This window comes from Lithobates pipiens, unplaced genomic scaffold (assembly GCF_037356315.1).
Source record: "Lithobates pipiens isolate NorthernLeopardFrog02 unplaced genomic scaffold, aLitPip1_a1.2 Scaffold_16, whole genome shotgun sequence".
NCBI classification, from domain to species: Eukaryota; Metazoa; Chordata; class Amphibia; order Anura; family Ranidae; genus Lithobates; species Lithobates pipiens.
In genome coordinates this window covers 110138618-110164105 of record NW_027507748.1, presented here as the reverse complement: position 1 = coordinate 110164105, position 25488 = coordinate 110138618, and the positions used below count along the sequence as shown (strand labels likewise).

At 41.9% G+C, this 25488-nt stretch overlaps 1 protein-coding gene across 7 annotated transcripts in view; it reads left to right on the top strand.

Annotated features, from left to right (window-relative positions):
- The window catches only part of CTPS2 (CTP synthase 2), a 453041-nt gene that overhangs the window by 167608 nt on the left and 259945 nt on the right, over positions 1-25488 (top strand). For all 7 annotated transcript variants that reach the window (XM_077480253.1, XM_077480248.1, XM_077480250.1 and 4 more), the window contains exons 12-13: positions 3925-4019; positions 20165-20227. In XM_077480253.1, coding sequence (XP_077336379.1) covers positions 3925-4019; positions 20165-20227 — 158 coding nt within the window. The remainder of the gene's footprint in view (positions 1-3924; positions 4020-20164; positions 20228-25488) is intronic.

Here is a 25488-nt window from a genome sequence, read left to right as displayed (position 1 = left end):
ATTCAGACACAGAGCCACAGCTCGGCCCCGCCTCCTCTATCTTCTCTTCGGCTCACTGCCTTTTAACTGACAGCAGCAGCAGCCAATGGCACCTGCTGCTGTGTCTCAGCCAATCAGAAGGGAGAGTCCCAGACAGACGAGTCTCTTGTGCATCATTGCTAAATTTGAGATGGGGCTCATATAAATATTAGGGGGGCTGAAGGGGGCTGCTGCACACAAAATGTTTTCTTAAAATTTTTAAATCTTAATGCAGGGATCCTCAAACTACGGCCCTTCAGCTGTTGCGAAACTATACATCCCATACGGCATTGTAAAACTTTGACATTCACAGACATGACTAGGCATGATGGGAATTGTAGTTCCTGAACAACTGGAGGGCCATAGTTTGAAGACCCATGTCTTAACCTTCCTAGTTCTTTTCCTGAGTGTGGCTCGGGGTTAAATTTCAGCACCATTAGCGGTAACCCCGAGCCACACTCACACACTTGCATTGCAGGATCCTGGTGCAGTATACTTACTATGTCCCCCTGCTGTGTCTGCGGGCTCTGTCTCCCGCCCGAAGCCTCTCTGTGCCGCGCTCCATTCCGTGCAAGTGTCACGACGCATGGGGCGGAGCCTGGCGGCAAATTCTAAAAAGTGAAAAATCATAATGCATACAGTAAACTGTAATCTTACAGATTACATTTCTGTGTGAAATTATTTCACATCCCTTTTTCCCCAGTGCTTTGTCCAATGCCCTGCATGTAGTTTTATATTATATGTACTGTTCTTTCTGCCTGGAAACTTGAGATTGTCCATAGTAACCAAAAAGTGCCCTTTTACGTCAAAAGCGGTTTTATACCAGCTAGAAAACAGCGATAGTAAATTAGAACACTTGCAGAGTTGAGCGATAGTGAATCGGGGGGAAATTAATTGTATTATTATTATATTATTATTTTTTATAATTATTTATATTTATTTATTATATTATAATTTATGATTTTGTGTTTCAAAGTTCATCATACCCGGGATATCTATTAGACTCTTGGTGGACAGGTCTAAGTGTGTTATTGCTAAGAATTACAGGCCTACAATATAAAACGCCAAATTTCTAGGCAAAATAATTGTACCGCTTTGAGACGCAAAAATCTGACATAATCATACCGCCAGGGAGGTTAATGCATAGAATGCAACAAACCTTCTGCCTTTAGAACCACTATAACTGTGTTGTTGCAGGTGCTCTCTAATGCCGCGTACACACGATCGGAATTTCGGCAAGCAGAAGACCGATGAGAGCTTTTCATCGGAAAATGCGACTGTATATGCTACTGTGTATGCTCCATTGGAATTTAGCTGGCCGAATTCCCGCCAGCAAAAATTTGACAGCATGTTCCCAATTTTCCCAATGGAAAAACTTTCTATCGGAAATTCCGATCTTGTGTATGCAATTCCGACACGCAAAAATTCACACATACTCAGATTCAACTACGAGATGGAAGCTATTGGCTACTAGGTATTGAACTTCCTTTTTCTAGTCCCGTCGTATGTGTGGTATGCCACCGTGCTCTTGGCGGTCGGAATTTGGTGTGACCGTATGTAGGCAAGACAGTTTGAGCAGAATTCTGTTGGAATTCCGACGGGAAAACCATCAGAGCTTTTTCCGACGAGAATTACGATCGCGTGTATGCGGCATAAGGCTAAATTCACATTTAGCTTTTCATTAGGAATTTTCTGTACCGCACTAATCCATCTCAGTTCTTTTTGTTTGTAGTTTGGGGTCCCTGAACCATGCCCCGTGGTAACTTTGGAACATCCTACCCTAGAAAGCCAGTACTATGAATTATCTCATAGTTGCTAATCAAATTGAAACCTACCTTGGACATATGAATAAAATTGGTGATGCTGGCAGCAGATAATGAGAGAAGGCAGCACAGACCTCAAAAAGAACAGTCTTACTGCCCTCTTGCTCAATTTTTATGGAGCTTATGATACATAGGCGCGGTTTTACACAGGACTCAATTTAACATAAATTGATTGTAGTTTCTGACTTTAACACTACTGTTTTTTAAACTTGATAAAACTTGTCACTAGTTTTCTGTTTGAGTTTGTGGTTAGGTTGAGGTTTAAGGGTTACTCCACTGTCGTGGGAAAAAAAAAATCTAATAAAAAAAATAATAATATAGCATATACTGTATAATTGTGACTCAAGTCTTATTGTAATTGAATGAATGTTATTAAAAATTACCTTTTCTTTTCAATCGGCAGCTTTGTAATTTTCTGTAAAATGCAATCCAATATGGCTACCTAGAGGCGTTCTGTACACAGAATGTGTACAGAATGCACCCCAGAAACATAATTTCCTGCTTGTGTGATTGGCTAGGACACTTCATGACCTTAAAGTGCTTCTTCTTGAGCCACTCCTTTGTTGCCTTGGCGGTATGTTTTGGGTCATTGTCATGCTGGAAGACCCATCCATTACCCATCTTCGTGTTCTAGCTAAGGAAAGAAGGTTTTCATCCAAGATTTTACAATACATGGCCCCATGCATTGGCCCCTCAATGCGGCACAGTCGGCCTGTACCTTTAGCAGAGAAACAGCCCCAAAGCATAATGTTTCCACCTCCATGCTTGACTGTAGAGATGGTGTTCATAGGGTCATATAGTCAGCATTTTTCTTCCTCCAAACACGGCAAATATAGTTAATGCCAAATAGCTCAATTTTGGTCTCATCTGATCCCAATCCTTCTCTGAATCATTTAGGTGTTCATTGGAAAATTCACACGGGCCTGTACATGTGCCTTTTTGAGGGGGGGGGGGCACAGGATTTTAATCCATAGCGGCGTATTGTTTTGCCAATGGTTTGTTTGGTGACTGTGGTCCCAACTGCCTTGAGATCATTCAAAGCTCCTCCCATGTAGTTCTGGGCTGATCATTCACTTTTTTCATGATCATCCTTACTCCATGAGGCAAAATCTTGCATGGAGCTCCATACTGAGGGCAATTGATGGTTATTTTGTTTTCCTTCCATTTGCGAATAATTGCTTCAACAGTTGTCTCCTTCTTACCAAGTTTCTTGCTGATGATCTTGTAGCCCATTCCAGCCTTGTGTAGGTCTACAATCTTGTCCCTGATGTCCTTTGACAGCTCTTTGGTCTTGCCCATGATGGTGAGGTTTGAATTGAAAAAAGAGTCTGTGGACATGTGTCTTTTATACACATAACGAGTTGTTGTTAGGAGCACATTCCTAAATTGACAGGACTAATCTGTGTACCACATGAGCACATACTGTAGTCAGTCTGTGGGAGCCAGAATTATTGTTGGTTGGTAAGGGATCAAATACTTATTATACTCACTGACCTGCAACTCAATGGATAACATTTGTATTGTGTGTTTTTCTGGATTTTTGGTTGATGTTCTGTCTCTCTCATTTAAAAAACACATATTATAAAAAATTATAGACCCATCATTTCCACAAAGTGGCAATGGTATTTGTAAGCAGACATTTTTTACACTGAAACATTTTTGATGAGATTTCTTGACTTTGGAAGGGTTATAAACGCTTTCCTTAATGGGAAGCTTTATTTCACGTAGTTTTTGGCTTGCTATCACAGAGGAAAACAAAAGGGAAGTGTCATGTGAACAGACAGATACAGAAAGGACTATTACGTTTACAGATGTTGCAATCCTTTCTTGCTTTACTAAACATGATTTTGTTGCTATGCCCCAGTGAGAAATATCCCATCATTTCTAGTCCTTGTGACACCTTGTCAACTGGTCAGGAAATGATAGAATCTCTCCCCGACACACAGACAGACACCAATAACACATGACAGAGCTTTCCCACTATATCCAAACCAAAAAAAAAAAAGATTATAACATGGTGATACACTGTAGATGTGATGTTGTATACTATAAAGTTTGCCATGAGTTTTTGTTTTATTTTCAGGGGTATCCTGGTTCCTGGTGGTTTTGGATTACGAGGAACAGAAGGGAAACTTCAAGCAATTACCTGGGCAAGAGAGAGGAAAGTGCCTTTTCTAGGTACAGTAAAACCTTGGTTTGAGAGTAAATTGGTTTTATTATTTTATTTATTTCATATTGCAAATTATCAAACATTACATAACACTTCCACATTTAAAATAGCATTTAATGAATAACAGTTACCCCCTCCCCTCCCACCTTGATCTGTTGTCCTCATCAGCTATCCTCTATAACCTGCCTGGCGGTATTCCCGAGTCTGGCTCGGGGTGGAATTTCAGTACCACGAGCGGTAACCCCCGAGCCAGACTCGGGATTACATTGCAGGATACTTACTTACCTTGTCCCCTGGATCCTGCGATGTCCTCCCCGCTGTGTGTACGAGTTCCTCCGCTCGATTCACACAGTAAACGAGTGCAGTTGAGCTCCGTTCCCTGTGACGTTACGACAAACAGGAGCGGAGATCGGCACCAAATTCGAAAAAGTAAAAACACAAAACACATGCAGTATACTGTAATCTGTAAGATTATGTGATTTTAGACCTTGCAGAATTGAGCGATAGCGATTTGTGGGGAGATCCGTCTTCAAACACTAAATCTAATGACAGCGACAATTCTGCAAATGAGCAAATTTCAGTGTTTTTGGATTTGATTACATTATTGAATAATTTTTATTATTATTTGTTATCATTATTTATAGTTCTTTACTATATTATAAACGTTATCATACCCGGGATGTCTACTAGACTCTGGTTTGAACAGATTTAAGAGAGTTATTCCTAAGAATTGCAGGCCTACAATATAAAACGCCAAATTTCCATACAAAATAATTGTACCGCTTTCAGCACCTAAAATCAGAAATAATCATACCGCCAGCGAGGTTAAGCAGATTCAATCATTCCCTGTGCATATTTTTCTGATGTTTTATGTCTGTACCATCTTGCCCAGGTTTCTCTATGTGTTTTGGTTTTTCCCTGTTCCGCGCAGCTTAAATACACCATATTACCAATGTGATCTACTCCCTGTAGCCACTCATTAATACTTGGCTTCTTAGAACACGGCCATTTTTTTGGGGATGAGAGCTTTTGCTGCATTGAGCAGGAATGGGACTAGTGTTTTTTTATATTGTTTCACTGATTTAGTTGTTTCATGAAACAAACAGTTCCATGGGTGTTGGGGAATCCTTTCTCCTGTCATCACTTCCGTATACTCCAAAATACTTTGCCATTAGTCATTTATCTCTGGACCTTCCCACCATACATGGAATGTTGTGCCTAGTTGTCCACAGTTCCTCCAACATATTGGGGACTGAGTTGGCTGAATTTTGTTGATTCTATCTGGTCTCAGGTGCCAGCGTACCATACATACTTGGTTTGAGAGCATTTTGCAAGGCAAGCAAAACTTGAAAAAATTTTTTGGACTTGATATACAAGTAGCATCATGTTAAAACTGAGTATAAATGAGCTGAGAGGTGCCTCTAAGTGTAGCTATACAGTTACATTTAATGAAGGTACAACATTTAGCAACTCACATGGTTGATGATTAAAACAGGTACCTCTAAGTATACAGGCATCTGGGGTAAAGCTGTCCACATATAGACCATCGCACCGCCATTGACCTCATCCCTTTCACGCTGCGCTCCACAAGCGGTTCAAGCCTTGCTTTCAGATCGCTCTACTGCAGGGTCGTTTTCCCAGTCACGATTGCAGACAGCTTTACCCTGGATGCCGGTATACTTAGATGTGCCTCTTTTAATCATTAACCATGTGAGTTGCTAAATGTTGTACCTTCATTAAATGTAATCATATTACTACACTTAGAAGTCCCTCTCTTCTCTTTTATACTATCTAGCTCCTGCTGGATTTTGCTTCTAATCCCCTTGCTGTAATCTTTTTTTATGGAAAATAAACTGAAGGATTTATCAATAAATGGCTATGGAACAAATCATTTGAGTTTCCATGATTTCTTATGGGGAAATTTGCTTTGATATACAAGTGCTTTGGATTACAAGCATGTTTCTGGAACAAATTATGCTCACAATCCAAGTTTTTCCTGTACAGTCATGTATTTCATTGTAAAACTAAAGTCATTGTGCTGGCCATCATAGGTGAAAGTGGAGTGGATAGGTAACATCGCCAATTGCACTTCCGTTCACGGCAATTAGTGTCAGTGAAAAGATTAAATAAACAATTTTGAGTGGAGCTGAATCCTCATTAGGAGTTGATAAAAGAAAAGACAGTGGAGTGACGCAGCAGAGAGCAGCAATTAAAGCATGATTTGTCACAAACTGAACAGCAGGAAGCAATATGAGTACATTTATATTACAGTCCTACTTCTGATAATTAGCAGAATTTATTCAAAGAGATAAGCACAGAGCGCAGAAATCTTTTTGTGCACATCAAATACCATTGACTGGCATTAAATGGACAGTGATGTCACCTGTGTTCCCACAGTAGGAAAGAAATCATGAAAAAATTATTTCTATCGCATTTTCATTTATCAGCATTAAACTGTTATGCTTTTTGAGTTACTTGTGGCGTAGCTGCTGGTTCTGTTATGAATTTGATCATAAATTCTTTTAATTGGACCCTTCGCTCTGTACCAGATACATTGTTGCACAGGGAGAAGAAAATAATTTTATTTTTAATTTATGAGTTTTTTTAAGTTTTTTTATAAAGCTGAACTCCTGCCTTCCCTCTGTCTTAAACAGGTGGACAGGCTCCTCTTCTCTACCAATATTGCTTACTCTGATTTCACTGCAGACTGTAAGCTTCTCACAGTGTGCATTCAAAGCTTTAGCAAGACAGATAGAGATCTACCTGAACAACATGGGATAAATCAGAGCTCACTGGGCAGTGTTGCCTCCTCACACTTGATTTAATTCTTTAACAACTTCAGCCCCGGAAGAATTTACCCCCTTCCTGACCAGAGCACTTTTTGCGATTTGGCACTGCGTCCCTTTAACTGACAATTGCGCGGTCATGCGACGTGGGTCACAAACAAAATTGACGTCCTTTTTCCCACAAATAGAGATTTCTTTTGATGGTATTTAATCATCCCTGCGGTTTTTATTTTTTGCGCTATAAACAAAGAAATCGCCAATTTTGAAAAAAACACATTATTTTTAACTTTTTGCTATAATAAATATCCACCAAAAATATATAAAAAAAACATTTTTTTCCTCAGTTTAGGCCGATACATATTTTTCTACATATTTTGGGTAAAAAAAAAATCGCAATAAGCGATTATTGATTGATTTGAGCAAAAGTTATAGCGTTTACAAAATAGAGGATAGTTTTATGGCATTTTTATTAATATTTATTTTTAAATGGCGGCGATCAGCGATTTTTATCGTGACTGCGACATTATGGCGGACACATTGGACATTTTTGACACATTTTTGGGACCGTTGTCATTTATACAGCAAACAGTGCTATACAAATGCACTGATTCTTGTGTAAATTACACTGGCAGTAAAGGGGTTAACCACTAGGTGGCAGTGTAGGGGCTAAGTGTGTCCTAAGGGCGTGTTTCTAACTGTGGAGGGCGGGGCTGTGTGTGGCATGTCACTGATCTCTGCTCCCGATGACAGGGAGCAGAGATCAGTGACACTGTCACTAGGAAGAATGGGGTGATGCTTGTTTACATTAGCATCTCCCCTTTCTTCCTCCCCGTGAGGCGATCATGGGCATCCCCACGGCGATCAAGTCCACGGGACCCGCGACCCGACTCACAGAGCTTGCCACGGGCGCGAGCACCCGCTGGCCGCCTCTTAAGGGGCAACGTACAGGTACGTGATTCGGCCTGTACGAGCCCTTCTGCCGAAGTATATCGGCGTGAGGCGGTCGGAAAGCGGATAATTGCCATACTAACACATTGCAATCGCATGCATTACATGGCAATCAAGTGTTTAAATCAGGTGACATATCGCCCCACACCACCTGTCAAACACACTCAGATCACTTTTCAGGGAAGCAGCAGTGTCTGCTGCACTTGTGTATGAGTCCTTTTTTTCAGCAGCAGCCCCCCTTAGGGCTTGTTCACACACAGTTTGGGGATGGGGGTAAAACCCTGCCATAGAGTTGCAGATTAACCACACCCAATCCCTACCCCCTTTTATCTGCTGAGGCAGCAGCCAAAGGTGTACACCCCGTGCAGGAATTAAACACCCGGTTTCTTTGGGTGGGTCCTACCCCCTGTAAAAAATATGTCCTAACTATGGGGTTTTACCACCCCACAAACTACAAATGTAAATGAACTCTTATGCCCTGTACACACAACCGATTTTCCCATTGGAATAAACGCTGAAGGTTTTTACGACGGAGTTCTGATGGAATTCCACTGAAACTGTCTTGCGTACACATGATCACACCAAAGTCCGACTGTCAAGAAAGCGGTGACATACAACATGTACAATGGGACAAGAAAAGGGAAGTTAAATAGCCAGTAGCCAATAGCCTCCGCCTCGTAGTTGCTTCAGAGCATGCGTCGTTTTTGGTCCGTCGGAACAGCATAAACAGCGATTTTCCCGATGGAAATTGGTTCCATTGGAAATATTTAGAACATGTTCTATTTCTAGGTCTGTCAGAATTTTCGACGTAAAAAGTCTGATGGGGCATACACACAATCGGAATATACAATGAAAAGCTCCCGTCTGACTTTTTCTGTCGGACATTCCACTCATGTGTACGCGGCATAACTGTTCTGAGCCCCCTGTAAGGCTGCATTTACACGGAAGTGCTGCGGTTTACCTGCATTGTGGGTGCAGTGCAGGGCATCTGCGACCTTCCTGGGTTAGCTGTGCTTTGCCATAGTCTATTATATCCTGCAGGTGTGGTGCACTTTCTGAAAGCACAAAACTCCTGCATTCAGAAAGTGCACAAAACTCGCAAGATATAATAAGTCTATGGCTAAGTGCAGCAAACCCACAGAAAATATACAAAAGTACACTGCCCTGCACCGATGGTGTGGGGAAACCACAGCACATGTGTGTGAAAGCAGCCTGATACTATTATGCTCAGTGTATTGCTTCACACTAACCTGAAGATCTCTTCTTTCCTGCTGCTTGGCACCACTCTGGAGACCACCAGCTGGGATAAGAGGTGGAGTATCACTTCGCAGGGGTACAGGAACCGGCACTACAGAGGAGGCATCAGCTTATGTGACTTTTGCTCCCTACTACAACTCCAACTTTACAAGTAGTCCCTCTGCATTGTACTCTGTGTGATGCTCTGGAATGGCGGGTTAGCAAGCCCAGACCATGTTCTATTAGTCACCTGGCCGCAATCTATCTACTGGTTTCTGTTTCTGACCCCCCGGCCTAGTTATATAGATCTTATTCCTGGGCTGGAGGACATTCAGCATCATCTAGTCTTTTACTTGCCAGGATGAGTGTGTCTGGTCACCTCCTTTATCCATTGGATTTCAGTACTTTCAACCATGAAGTTTCAGCATTACATGTCTTGCTGTCTAAAGCAGTCTGCATGCAAACAAAGTCTATCCAGGACCATCCACTCCTCCAGACTGACATCCGTGTAACAAGGCATTTTGATATTTACATAACTCTTGGGAGGAGTTTTGAGGTAGGGTGCTGTGATATTTTCAGGAAGTACAGCACTCATTCACAAAATTTAGGAGTGTGTCTATGGGAATGCCAGGGGAGATGGGCGGGACATGAGGACGTGCGGCGTCTCATGGAGGGAGGGGCCTGACCACGGTATTAACGGAGGCACACAAGGACGCTCTGAGTAAAGCGAAGGGAAGCCCTCTGAGTGAGAGACAGTGGGGTTACCGTGGATGAAGCCTGCAGAAAGCCGCTGCGCATTCCCCTGCCAGAGAAGATGATAAGTGTGGAGACCAGGACGGAAGAGATGCTAGGGGAATGAGAGCGAGCGGCCGCCCTCCCCCACTAGCTCCCTCGATGCACCTCACAGCCTGATTTAAGGAAGGAAATGAGCCCGGCTTAGAGTCTCAGAGTTTCCTATAACAGACATCTAGAAGTTGCTGAGAAGCGGCTGGATCTGCAAAGAACGCAGAGGATATTCTTCAGATTTCCCATGGAAACCCTGGGATCAGGGGTAAGTGGTTCCCCAAAAGATTGAAGTTGGTGGAAGATACAGGAATAAGGTACTGCTACATTCAGTAATCAAGGGTGAAAAGTACTCTGCCTGATGAGGATATACATTGATGTATACTTATATTGACTTTATAAGGTTTTTATAAAAGTAAAGGTTCAAGAATTATTATTGGACAGTTTAAAAGGAAAAAGGGGAAGTTACTCACTCTAGCGGCACAGCAAAAAGAGAAATCGGCGGGAGAATATAATTAATATCTCGAATGAACATTAGAGTGACATTATTTCATTTTTTTTTCTCTTTCTGGGATTCAGGACACACTATATGACTGGCACAGTGAAAAGAGAAGTCGCTGGGGTAAATTTAAACAGTACCCCGAACGAACTTTAGAGTGACTTTTTTTTTTCCTTTGTTATATATTGCCATAGAAGTTGGGACCTGAGTTGTTTTTGTTCTGGGGGGGAGGTTAGGGGAGGGAAGGGAGAGAGAGGGGAGAGGAAAGGGGGGAGAAAACCTGCGAGTAGCTGTATGGTGTATGGTGTTAGAGGGATTGCCGATAGGAGGAGGTTGGAAGTAGGGGGAGTCGATTTTGGAAGGGATTAGATAAGTATAGTTTTTTTACCAGCGTATACACCATTTTCTCGCAGGAGATAAGGCCCCGCTTACCCTTTTCTCCCTTTTTCACATTCTTCCCACCCCTTCACTGGCTTGGTCTGCCTTTGGTTCTTGTGATATCAAATAGACCCAAGAAGGGGGGAAGGGAGGAGAGGGGAAGAAGAGAAAATTTTTAAAATAGGTCATGGGTCCCAGTGAATAGTATATAGTGGTATCTCCTAGCTGAAAGTAGCAAGAGGGGTGATGTTCCCCTTTCCTTTGGTTCTTCTTTGGCCTCTTCCCCAGTACATAATTGGATTAATCATAAGCCAATAGTAGTGTTCCTGTAGTTTTTGGGTAGACCAGGGAGTCTCCTGAACCCAGGTGCGCTGCTATAGAGGCTTGGAGTAAGACCCTTAGTGGTTGGATACTAATAAGGAATAAGAGATATTAAACTGGGGAGACGCAGAAGTAGAACAAAAAAATAGCAGTATGAGAGGGAAAATCAAGAAGGGAAGCGCCCCCAAAACCCCTAAAGAAACTGCAAGTACAAGTACGATTAAACAATATATGGTAAAAGGGCTAAGCCCTAAAAGCCCAGTACTGGAAAAACAACAGTCAGTGAAACAAGGAAAGAAGAAAGAACTTATTAAGAACAAAGTGGTTGCTCCGACCTCCCCAGAGAAGATACGTGCGCAGAAAGCGAAGCAGAGATTAGTAAGATGGAAGAGCAGAATACAAACGGGCAAATCATAACAAAGATAGAAATAGAGATGTTAATCAGATTGGAAAACTCAATTAAAGGGGAAATCACGGCGCTACGAACAGATCTGGGACATTTGCTGACCCGAGTGGAAGAGATGGAGGAGAAAACTGATAATCATGCACAGGAACTTTCTAAATTAAAAGAACAAGTTATGCCACGTACACATGAGCCGACTTTGCCACACACAATCACACCCAAGTCCGACGGATTTGAACGTGATGACGTATGACCGGACTAGAATAAGGAAGTTCATAGCCAGTAGCCAATAGCTGCCCTAGCGTTGGTTTTTGTCCGTCGGACTAGCATACACACGAACAGATTTCTCGGTCCGGCGGAGTTTCGGTGGGGAAAATTTAAAACCTTCTAATTCTAAAGTCCGCCGGATTTTTAGCAAGCAAAGATCCGATGGAGCCCGCACATCGAATTGTCCGACCGACTCGTTCCGTCTGACCTTTTGCTGTCAAAATGTCCGGTTGTGTGTACGTAGCATAAGACTAAGATAAATCAGAGGAGAATCCTCTAGAAATTAGAGGACCAAGAAAATCAAAGTAGCATGCAGAACCTGAGAATACGAGGCCTACCTGAGGAAAACTGTGAAGATTTGAGGAAAATTATGAATTTTATTTTCAAACCACTCCTGAATAAAGGGACAGAGGAATTCTTGAAATTTGATAGAATCCATTGGATTAGAAAATCTCAAAATATAGCTGCAGATCGACCCAGAGACATTATTGCTAGGTTTCAGAGCTATGAAGAGAAGGCAGAAATTTTGAGTAATCTGAGGAGAGGAGCTCCATTGAAATATGGAGGAGTGGAATTACACATTTTTATAGACCTAGCTCCTGAAACACTAGCAAGGAGATGATTTTTTAAACCCCTTTTAGAGAAAATGAGAACAGCAAATATTAAATACAACTGTGGTTTTCCGGCATGTCTGATAGGACATAAGGATGATAGATATGCAAGATTAAGGTTCCCCGAAGAATTACAGGAATTTTGTGATAAATTGGACTTACAAGTTATAGAGATACCAGAATGGATAGACAGGGAGAGTCTAAAGTAGGGAAATGTAGATCAACGATTTTCCCTGTAATTCTCTCTTCTCTCCCCTTCTATATAATTCTTCCTCTTTTTTTTTTATCCCTCTCTTTTGTGTTTCCCTTCCTCGCATTGGAGAGAAATTGCATTATAGGCAGGATATGTGCATATTTGTCCGGGTGGGGTACAGGGGGAAGGAGGGGAAAATAATCACCTCTGAGGAGGAAGACCAACAGTGGAAACGAAGCTCGGAACCACCGATGGTTTAAAGGCCGGAGGTGGCTCAGAAGGGGGGTGGAGGGGAGGAGGGGAGGGGAAATGGGGAAGGAGTCAATCGATTGTAATAGGCAACAGTAGCAAATAACAATTAAGTTTCTGACATATAACATCCGCAGACTGAATATACCAGCCAAGCGACACGGAGCTGAAGTAGTATTTCTACAGGAGACACATGTTCTCCGGGATACAAATGTTAAATTACTCTCCAGGGATTTTCCGTTATGGTATTATGTGGATTCAACAACAAAGAAAGCTAAAGGGGTGGCGTTTGGATTTGCGGCAGGGATACGGTTTGGTGACAAAAAGAGAAGAGTTAAAAGATCTTATGATACAGGACACGAAAATAATATTTAATAGGGTATTGAAAGATAAATACCTCAGGGGAAATAAGCTTAGCAAACACTTAGCTAAAACATTAAAAAAGGAAAAACCATTAAACTATATAGAAAAAATTCAAAATAAGCATGGAGGAATGGTATACAAAACAAAGGAGATAGCGGAGGTGTTCCAGAAATATTATGGGGCTTTATATGTAGTAAATGAGGGCCAAAATGATAAGGATAAAGCAAATAAAATAAAACAGTTTTTGGATAGCGCAGGAACCTCCCGAATATTGGACAGTGAAAGGGATGTGCTAGAAAAACCCATAACTGAGGAGGAGATCAATAAGGCCCTACTAGAAACAGCCTCTGGGAAAAGTCCTGGACCTGATGGGTTTTTGACCCTTTATTTAAAGAAATACAAAGAGATTCTGATACCAAGATTATGTCAATATATGAATGGCCTGGGGATGGAATATGAAATGAGTAGAGAGGCACAGGCGGCAATGATAATGGTAATCTTGAAGGAAGGGAAAGATGGGACATGTTGCTCAAATTATAGACCAATATCTTTGCTTAATGCTGATACAAAATTATATGCAAAAGTTCTAGCAAATAGGATGAAAGACCTGATGAAAGCTCTAGTCCACCCCGATCAGCTGGGAGGGAGGGGAGGGACAATGGAGTGAAAACATTTTCTCCTCCTTCAGAAAATTAAAAATGGTGGGTCCCCAGGGCTATTCCTGTCGATTGATGCTGAAAAAGCATTCGACAGGGTAGACTGGGGACTCATTATAAAATCATTGGACGCCATGGCATTGGGTCCAAAAATGATCCATGGGATTAAAGTTATATAAACAACCGACTGTGGCCATAAAGATCAATGGGGAATTATCCCCTTCCTTCGAAATGAAGAATGGTATGAAGCAGGGATGTCCTCTATCCCCATTACGTTTTGTACTGTCTATTGAACCCCTTTTAGCAACAATCAGGTCCAATCTCAATATAGGAGGAATTAGAGTTGGGGATGTGGAGCATAAAGTTGCGGCATTCGCTGACAATTTGTTGTTCTACATATCCAGCCCTAGGCTAACAATGCCCAATTTATTGAAAACTCTAAAACAATATGGGGAAATATCAAATTTTTAAATTAATTTGAGCAAATCAGAGATTTTAAACATCAATTTAAATAAGCAAGAAGAGCAAAGCCTACAAAAGGAATTAAAATTCCCCTGGAAGAAGAAGGGATTAAAATATCTAGGAGTAATTTTGGCAACTTTGTTGAAAAAAATATTCAAAGAAAATGATATTCCTCTATTAGATGAAATAAAATATGAAATAAAAAAATATCATTCAGATCTCTCTCTTTGATGGGGCGAATTAACACAGTGAAGATGGTTCTACTACCAAAGATCACTTTTAGGTTCCAGATGTTGCCTATCGCCTTGCCACACTATTATTTTAAGTTTTAAAGACAATTATAATGAGATTTATTTGGCAAAACAAAAAACCCAGAATCTCATTTGCCATTCTGAAACAAGGGAAAAACCGAGGAGGCTTAGCGATACCTGATATTGAAAAATATTACCAGGCAGTAGTGTTATCACGTGTTATAGAATGGGCACGGGAAAATAGTGAAAAACAATGAGTTAATATAGAAAATTATATTAGTGGAACCACGGTTGAATAGGGTAATATGGAACCCTCCACACTTGAGGGGACTGGGGGAAAATACACATGAGTTGACAAGACATGCACCTAAAATATGGGATTTGGTTCACAAACAGTTTGAATGGAAATTTAACTCACCTTTTTATTTATTTGAAAGAGAATGATTACTTTGTACCTGGGAAAAGGGACATAGGCAGGAATTGAGTTAGGGAAGCTACACAATTAAGAGATATAGTAATCAAAGGGAAAATAAACACACTTGCGGAGCTTGAATAAAACTAAGATTTAATGATAATAAATGAATGGCGCTACCTCCAGTTGAAACATTTTGTGGAGAATTTACCCCAACCAATAAGAACAGGGGAAGATTTAACACCATTTGAATGGACGGGCGAGCAAAAAAGGATATATCGCGGTTATATAAAATATTATTGACAAATGAGGAACTGGAGGTACCGCCATTCTTTAAAAAGTGGGGTAAAGAACTTGAATCACTTGAGTATAAACACAAGATAGGGAAGATCTTGAAATTAACACACAGCTCGGCTATAGATACTAGAACAGCTGAAATTAACTATAAGTGTTTGGCAAGGTGGTACGCAACACCAGATAGACTTAGTAGGTTCCAACCAGAGAAATCCCAGGACTGTTGGCGAGGATGCAGGGCAGTAGGAACAATGGCCCACCTATGGTGGCACTGTACTAAGATTAAAGAATATTGGAAAGGAATCCTGCAACTTATTAAGTAAATAACGGGAGAAATAGTGCCTGAAGACCCGTGGATATGTTTATTCCACAGAACAGAGGGCTCAGTGAAACAATACAATAAAACACTAGTACCCTACATGCTCAATGCAAATGCTCAATCTAAATTAAACATATTGTATTGATTCGAAATTGAGTTGTACAAGTTTGATGTTTTTCTTTTTTCCTTGTATTGTTAAATGTGAAATTTGTAATAGAGAAAATTCAATAAATAAATAATAATAAAAAAAGAAAAAAAAGGAAGTACAGCACTCTACTGGACCTGCCCATCAACCTTAATCTGCATGAGTTGCATAGAGAAGTACAGAGTCTAAAATAAGGTTTTTATTGAAAAAGAAAGGCTTTATTTAAAACTTTAGCTTTAGTTGTGAAAAAATAAATATATTTTCAGCCTGTGTCAACAGGCTTTTCGATGGAGAAATGCAACTTGCTTTAACCACTTCAATACCGGGCATTTGCACCCCCTTCCTTCCCAAGCCAATTTTGAGTTTTCAGAGCTGTCGCAATTTGAATGACAATTGTGCAGTCATGCAACACTGTACCTAAATTAAATTTTCATAATTTTTTCCCCACAAATAGTGCTTTCTTTTGGTGGTATTTGATCGCCTCAAAAAACGAAATATTTTTTACTTTTTGCTACAATAATTATCCCAATTTTTTTTTTTAAACCAATTTTTTCCTCAGTTTAGGCTGATATATATTCTTCTACATATTTTTGGTAAAAAAAAATCACAATAAGTATTGATTGGTTTGCACAAAAGTTATAGTGTCTACAAAATAGGGATCGTTTATGGCATTTTTATTATTATTATTTTTTTACTTACTTTTATCATGACTGCAACATTGCGACGGACATATCAAACACTTTTGACACTATTTTGGGACCATTCACATTTATACAGCGATCAGTGCTATACAAATGCCTTGATTACTGTATAAATATCACTGGCAGAGAAGGGGTTAACACTAGGGGGCGATCATGGGGTTAATTGTGTTACCTAGGGAGTGATTTTAACTGTAGGGGGAAGGGACCAACAAGGGGAGGAGGCCGATCAGTGTTCCTCTGTTCTGGGAGCACACGATCGGTCTCCTCTCACCTGACAGGACATTGATCTGTGTGTTTACACACACAGATCCATGGACCTGGTCTGTTAACGGGCAATCAGGGGTGCGCGGCGGACATCGCGGCCGCAAGGCACACGCATCGGCTCGGCATCGGCTCGGCATCGGCGGCGGGGTGTGCCCCCCAGACAGTCCAGGACGTCATATGATGCCTGCTCAGGATAGGAGATCCCTCCCGCGGACATCATATCACTATGGCTTGGATGGGAAGTGGTTAAAGAGATAGTAAACTCTGTGAAAAAGAAAATTTGTCTGGACCCCCTGTATGACATACTAGCACATTATGATAGACTTGCCTTACAAATGGAGCCCTCCAGTGGGAGGTAGTCCTTCTGGGAGTGTTGGCATGGGGCTCCCTGCATTCAAGGCACAGTCAGTGGCAGATAGCTTGTAGTTCTCAATTGTGTGAATGACAAATTGCGGGACACCTCAAATCCCGGTGCAGGTCTACCTTGATTGTCACGCTGCAATTGAGGTAATCTGCAAAATCCAGGAGATACTTTGCGGCGACATGCATCCTGCGAACGCAGCGCGAATTATCGCGTGACAATCGCGGCAGACCCCCACCACGATTTGAGGTGTCATTCAAATGAATGGCATTTCAAATCCAAGTCCCGCGATTTGTCATTCACACATCGGCGCTGTCAAAACGCAGGCAGATTTGCGGCACATCTGCCCAGGATTCAAAACACTGTAGTGTGAATTCAGCCTTCAGTATATGTCTGTTTATGGGAGGTACAAATTGACAACTGTACTGAGTGTCTGCAAAAACCTGATATTGCATCGGCAATCTGCTGATCGTGGGTACAATGCTCTGCAGGCTCCTAAGAAATAATAAATGCACATTTGTTTTTTTACCTGCAAGAAGATGTGCATGTATTTTTTTTTTTTAAAGTGAACTTAAAGTGATTGCAAACTTACCTGCCCTGTGCAGTAGTTTTGCACAGAGCAGGCCAGATCCTCCTCTTCTTGGGTCCCTCTTCGGTGCTCCTGGCCCCTCCTTCCTGTTGAGTGCCCCCACAGCTTGCACGGCCACGCCCCCCCATGCTCTTATTTGTGCATGTTGCTCACATGCTCATACTTCTAGACAATGAGGCAATAGATATGCTATTGCATTTCATCGTGCTCACACACGTTCATTGACTTAGACACGTACACAAGCACATACCAATTAGCATGCGCACTTGGCGCCCAGTGGCCTATTTAAACTGGCCTGTCACCTGAGCAGTTGCTGAATGGTCTTCAGCTTATAACTGTATTCCTGAGAGTTGTGCCATACTCTTTCGGATGATGGATTGACCAGTGATCTGTAAGATGTTCAAAGCTTGGGATATTTTTTTTGTAGCCTAACCCGGCTTTAAACTTCTTCACAAATTTACCTGAGACCTGTCTGGTTTGTTCCTTGGTCTTTGTGATGCTGTTTGTTCACTAAGGTTCCCTAACAAGCCTCTGAGGGCATCACAGAACAGCTGTAGTTATACTGAGATTAAATTATACACAGGTGGACTCTATTTATTAATTAGATAACTTCTGAAGGCAATTGTTTCCATTTGATTTTCGTTAGGGGTATCAGAGTAAAGGGGGCTGAATACAATGTACACCACACTTTTCTGATATTTTTTTGTAAAAAATGTTGAAAACCATTTATCATTTTCCTTCCACATCACAATTATGTGCCCTTTTGTGTTGGTCTATCACAAAAATCCCAATAGTTTAAGTTTTTGGCTGTAACGTGAGAAAATGTGAAAAGATTTCAAGTGGTATGAATACTTTTTCAAGACACTGCATCTATGAAAAAAAAAATATATATATCAATATTGCATGAATTGAAACATGAATTTAAAGGTCAGTTTAGCTAAAAGTAACAGTTATGGGTGGGGTCTATTAGTCTGAGTCACCCATTGGCTTCTTTTGCCTTTTGAGAACTCCACGTTGCCAAGATCTTTCCTTCACAGTCCCCATACAATCCCTTTCATGACTAAAGCCCCATACACACTATCAGATTAGCTGCTGACTTTTTCCTTCAGATTTACCAAAACCGTATAATATGAGGACAAACCTTAGGAGTTTCAATGTGTATGCAATCAGGCAGGCCCTTCTACTACATGGTTTTGGTAAATCTAAAGGAAAAACTCAGCAGATAATCTGATAGTGTGTATGGGGCTTTAGCCTATTTCTGGCATTTGGTGTTTACAAGTTAAAATCCCTATTTTTTTGCTAGAAAATTACTTAGAACCCCCAAACATTATATATATATATATATATATATATATATATATATATATGTATATATGTATATATATTTAGCAGAGAATCTAGAGAATAAAATGGCAACTGTTGCAATATTTTATGTCACACGGTATTTGTGCAGCAGTGTTTTAAACACAACTTTTTGGGAAGAGGGACACTTTCATGAATAAAAAAAAAAAAACTGTATAGTTATCCCAATTCTTTTACATAATGTGAAAGATGATGTTAGGCTGAGTAAATAGATATCAAACATGTCACGCTTTATAATTGCACGCACTCCTGGAATGGCGACAAACTTTGGTACCTAAAAATCTCCATAGGCAACACTTTACATTTTTTTACGGTTACCAGGTTAGAGTTACAGAGGAGGTCTAGTGCTATATCTATTGCTCTCACTCTGACGATTGCAGCAATACCTCATATGTGTAATTTGAACACCGTTTACATATGCAGGCGTGACTTCTCTATGCGTTTTCTTTGCTGCACGAGCCCGCAGTGACTGGGGTGCTTTGAAATTTTTATTTTTTCTTATTTTTTTTTATATTATTAAATTGTGTTATGAAAACAAAAAAAAAAAAGATCAGTTTTATTGCTGCCACAAGGAATGTAAACATCCCTTGTGACAGTAATAAGTGCTGACGTGTACTCTTTATGGAGGGATCGGGGATCTAAAAGACCCCCAATCCCTCCTTTGCATTTCAAAGTATTCAGAGCACCAAAAACAGTGTATCTGAATACTGTATATTTTTTTAAAACCGTCTCCATTGGCAGCCGAGTAAACAGGAAGTGACATTGCTTCCGTGTTAACATTTAGGAGACTGGAACGAAGCCGCGTCTGGCTTCATTCCAGTCTGTTACTAGCCGTCGAAAGCGACGAATGTTCGATCGGGCCTTCTGGTGGAACAGGAGGCCCGGGAAGAGCGGCGGGAGGCGGGACGTCCCCTCCCGCTCCTCCAGTATAACAGCCGAGTGGCTTTTAGCCGCATCGGTTGTTATACCTGGAAAGCCGATCGCCTGCTCTAAACAACGGTACTGGGATGATGCCTGCAGCTGTGGGCATCGTCCCGGTATAACCCCCGAAAACGGCCGAGTACGCACATCTGCATACGCTTGGCGGGAAGGGGTTAAAATACAACCAGAAAATGTATTTTGTATTTGCTTCTGCAGGGTTGGGAACAAAACTACTGGAGCCCCTGACAGACATATGAAACTGGGGATCTGATTCTCCAGTTTAAAAATCTAAGGTTGTGTGTGGACTAAAGTGGTTTATATTGCCTTGTAATGAAAACTTCTTGGTTCTTTTGATTACATTTTCCTTTTTTTCTTCCAGGAGTATGCTTGGGCATGCAGCTTGCAGTGGTGGAATATGCAAGAAACTGTTTAAATTGGAAAGGTGAGATATTATATGATTCACACAGTGAATGAACTCGATCAGAAGTCAAAGAGCTTGGCTTCCTATGATCTATGAAGTTTCTAAAGTGATGTGATTTCACAATTTAAGTTAAGCTATGATTCATTTTTCTTTTTTATTATTTTATTGGAAAAGTTTAAATTGCTTTGTCTTTGCGTTGTCAAAATTTTTTTTTTTTACATTTTATGACCTCAAAAGTTATAACTAGCAGGTTGCTGTAGCCAATGAGGCAATCATGAACATTAGAGCTGAAAGATCTTCTTTTTTTTACCAGATATGTGTGCTGGGATTGCCTGGGTTTACATGTTTAAAGTGGTTGTAAACCCTTACAAACCACCCTTACAAACCGTCACTCCCGCGCATGCACACGGGAGCCGCCACTCGCGGCATATCACCGTTCATAGCGGCGCGCTCAGTGCGCCTGTGTACCACTGTCTACGGCGCATGCGCTGTAGACAGCGGTACACAGGCGCACTGAGCGCGCCGCTATGAACGGCGATATGCCGCGAGTGGCGGCTCCCGTGTGCATGCGCGGGAGTGACGCCATCGCGGCTTCGTCGAATGACAGCGCTGGAGCAGCGAGACCCACCAAGAAGATGGAGGCTCCGTACACAAGGGGACAGCGGTGCCTTCGCTGGCTCCTGTGTCAGGTAAGTGACACATAATGGACTACAATGCGACGCATAGTAGTCCATTATGCTTTACCTTTGCAGGGAATCAAAGAGGAAGTAAACCCATTAGGATTTACTTCCTCTTTAAGCCTTTATAGCAGGGAGGGGAAGATTGTAGAGACATCTGTAAAGCCTGCCTATTATGGGGAAGAACAATAATGATTAACCAAAATTGTCTGATATGGCTGATCAAGATCCTCTGCACATGGTCAGTTATAGAATTGTGGTGTCATTGGTTGTCACTCGTGTGGGGTCGTGGTCTACTGTCACAAAATCAATGGACAATAATATATTGTCTATGGACATTAACAAGCTGTCCAGTGATTAGTAGATTTTCATTGCTGTCAGTGCTGAGAAAATATATACCTTTTATAGTTAAAGTGTTGCTAAACCCCAGACCCTGAATTCAGTATATCTGGTCTCATACAGTACACAGAACATGGAAATGCAATAGCTTTAGTAAATATAAACTGCTAAATACCTTTTCTCATCAGCTGTTAGAGCAGCCTTGTGACTTTCAGTGTCTGGTTAAAGCTTGTAGGAGGTGTTTTCATTCTCCCCTGACTGTCCTATAAGGCTGCAGGACCCCTGGCCCTCTGTCTGGACAGTGCTAATTGACCCTATGCTGATCACATGCACTCTCCCAAGAAAAAAAAACACTCTAGCAGTACACACCAAACTGAGCATGTGTAGAGTGCCCCCAAGGCTCTGTCAGGAGATTGTTTGGGGATTGTGGAAGAAGGGGAGGATCAGAGAAGACAGGATCAAATTGAGTATAACAAGCATGCCCTACGGCATATACAGACTGATTTTACTATTGTGGGTTTAGTAACACTTTCATGCCTAATGTGGCCAGTTTTTTTGTTTTTTTTGAGATTTCCTTGTTCAATATTTTATTAAGGATTGTCAAAAAGAACATAAATGATGAACATTATCAGCTATACAACAGAAGATAATTATTAGTATCGCATGTGAGGGTACACAAGACGAATCAATAAAAAGAAACATAAATGAACATTGTAAGCCATTCCGGGTGCTAAAAGTAAGGTGTGGTGTATTGTCTAGAACCCCCAGACATCCCATCTGGGGTCAAACCATGCTGTGAGGGGAAGACAATATGTCCAACCTTTAAGTATTTATTTGAACAATATTGATGAATGGAAAGTTAGGTTCCAGGGTAGGAGTGCAAGTGATAATTGTAGATGCTATATTATATATATCGGACTAGGTAGTCACAGGGCCTTGCAGCCAACAAGGTGCTTACTCAGGAACAAGTCTCTGCCACAGACGTTGTTGTAGAACATACAAGAATAAGTCTCTGCCACAGATGTTGTTGTAGAACACGTAGGAAAACTAAACTTGTAGAACACTCGTGTGATATCTGGATCTTTCAGCCAGCTTGGCTCCATGAGACAGGATTCTCTTGGGTACTTCAGCTCCTCCAGGCTCTTGCTAAGAAACCAACCCATACGTGGCCTTCTTCTGAAGAGTCCTGCCCTGGATAGCATGAAGTCACTGGGTCTCTCCCAAACCAAAGACGGCACCCGAACACCTCAGAATCCTCCTTTAGTTTCCTTGCCTCGGGCTAGCCAGCCCAGAGACAACAAGATCGGGTGTATCCGCACCCCAGGCCATAGCCTTCCTGGGGCTGGTCAGGAGGACCAGGACCATGAAGTCAGTACATCCTTCTGGACCGGAAACCCCAAACCACGTGACATCTGCATCTTAAATACCCTCTCCAAGAGAGCACAGTAAGAGCGCCACTCCCACTGGGCGGGCCCTGAGAGAGTAACTTAAGCACCCAACCAGACCATAGTTCCATGCCTGCCAGAAGAGACAGTGCCCCCTGTGGTCAGGCTGAACATCTCATAGTCCAGTCAGGCTGATGCTGAAGTCCAAATTTGGACAATTGTACCCAAACCAAACTGTAGGCAGGAAAAAAACCTAGAGACAACAAAGTAGCTCTATCAAAAAAATAAATAAATAGAGTACCTGAACTTTGGGGTAGGAATGGGAAGAGCGAAGCAAAACAATAAACTTTCCAGTATTATGTAAAGACATTGTTTAAACACAGAATTATCATACATAAAGATCACCACCCAAACCTATCTACCTAAACCACTCATTCTCCGGCAGCTTGATAGATGCTTCTTGGTGAATCCTAGAAGAGAAAGAAAACATGCAAACAACACGTTATACATAGACTATTAGAAGACAGGGTTCCATCCAATCTCAATGGATCCTCTAAACCTTAAAACTTTTAAAACTTCCTTTTTTTTCCCTATAAAACAGTGCTAATTTCGCCGACGCATTCCACCTAGTGGTATGAGCCGCTAAAGTGCAGTCTCTTTCTAGAACAGGTTCTGTGTCCAGTAAAGTAATCTTGACACGACAATTTTTTTTTCTTTAACTGGCGCTGTCTAACTACCCCATAGTTCTGTAGTTCCAGCAGAAAATGCAAAAAGATAAAAACCAAGAGAAATTCTCCTTGCAAATTCAAAGACTTGACTGAGGAACAGTTCACCAGTAGAAACTGGGATCAGGCAAAGTTAAATCTTTCCCCCGTGCATCCACAGTGGCAACAAAATAAACAGTACTGTCTTTGCTGGTCTGCAAATCACAACTTTGTCTCCATAAATGTGCCAACCATAACTCCAATGCTGTAGACATCCGACAAACCGTTCATACAGCTCCGGTGAAAAAGCCTTTTTGCAAAGCGGCTTTGGTACTTTTAAGTAGTTCCAGACATCGTCCTCGTACCATGCCTCGCGGTTCTCCTCAATATTATTCATAATGTCCTTTGGGACATAGAGGAATTCCAGCCTGTACTCATTGGCTATTCTCTTATGAAGAAGTCGCTGTGACCTTGCAAGTCTTGGCAGTGTGCGGGCGCTTCCTTCTCCGGACAGTATGCAGGAATTTTGAGACCGCTACACTAACGCGGCGGAGTCCCTTTGAAGTGTGGGCAAATTCACGGGTTTAGGGAGAGTCACATTTTCCGCAATGGGGTTTTCCCCAGTTGGCGTTCCACCCCTTGAGGTTAAAGATAGCCAGTCTGAAACATCTGTAAAAAAGGTGGCTACATCATCCCCTCCAGCCCACAACAACTCCTGAGACAATGTCCCAAAAATGTAATCGTCCCCAGTGTCTGACAAAGACTCTAACTCTGAATCTTGATATTCCTCTGCCGGTAAATAATTCACTAGAGATTTACTTACAGTCTGAGCTTTTCCCGAACCAACCTTCTTCCGCCCATTGGGTCCAGCCGGACTCGGTAGCGGTTTTCCATGTCGGTTTCCGGGAAGACTTTGTATGCCCCACTTTCTCTAAAGGAGGCATGGTAATTTCAGTAATGGTAGTAGAAGTAGTGTCCATCTGCTTCAACGTGGCCTCTTCGGCAGTCACAGTGGTGGAAGTAGCGGCATCTCTCTCAGAGGTGTCAGCAAAGACAGGTATCACCACTGTGGAAGGCCTCACTGAAAGGGCAAAGATGGCCGACTCCTCGGTTGTCACGCCCGTGGCCCAGTCCACGGGTTAGGCCCTTGGTAGTGCGATTGACTGCTCCACTTTAAAGAGATACTCTCCACAGGCAGAACAACAGACAAATGGCCGGGGGTTCACGAATAGTCTGTCACACTTTCCGCACAGCGTTTCCAGGGCCTCAACATCTCCCGATGCGTACAGGACGAACCACCCTTGAGGGGCCAGAAGAATCCCTGTATCGGTCAGGGTAGCTCCCGGGAGTCTCACTCCCATCATACCTTCTCTCAACGGCATACGTGGTCCCATGCTGGGCGGCATTCCAGGAGCTTGAAACATTTACAGGTGTCCAGCAGACTGTTGATTATAAAAGTGTGTTACTTAACAAAGAAAACCCCTTCCCATTTCATGCTGTCAGCAATGGCACCACATGGGAGGGAAAGGTCACAAAGCCTGAGAAAGAATCTAATTTCTGTGCACAAGAAAGGTAAAGACTACTAGAAGATCTGCAAAGCTTTACCCATCAGTCAGAATACTGTAGCAAAAGTGATACTTAACAAAGATGGAACTGCAACCATCTCACAGAGACAGCTCGACAGGAGCCTCTTCTGCTGAGCAGGGTTGAAGAAAATCCTATGTACAAAAAAGCCCACCTAGAATTTGCCAGGGCCCATGCTGAAAGAGAATATGACAACTGGGACTCTACTCTGGAATGATGAGACCAAGATGTTTTTAGAACCCATGTCTTCAAAATTGTATGGCCTTTCAAAGGTGAGGAGTACAGAGAAAATTGCATGGTGCCTCCAGTGAAACCACTGTATAAATTTGAAAGTTGATAAATACAGGTGAGGTGTACATGGTGGCGACAGTGTCCTTCTGTGGGGCTGCATGAGTGCTTCTGGTGTCGCGGAGATGCATTTCATGTATTCACAGATGTACTGCGCTATATTGAAAGAGAAGATGCTACCATCACTCCATGCCATTGGTCGTTGTACACTTTTCCAACATGACAATGATCCAAAATACACATCTAAGTTCACTGTTGCATTTCTGAAGAACAGGGTGAAAGTGATTAAGTTGCCAAGTATGTCT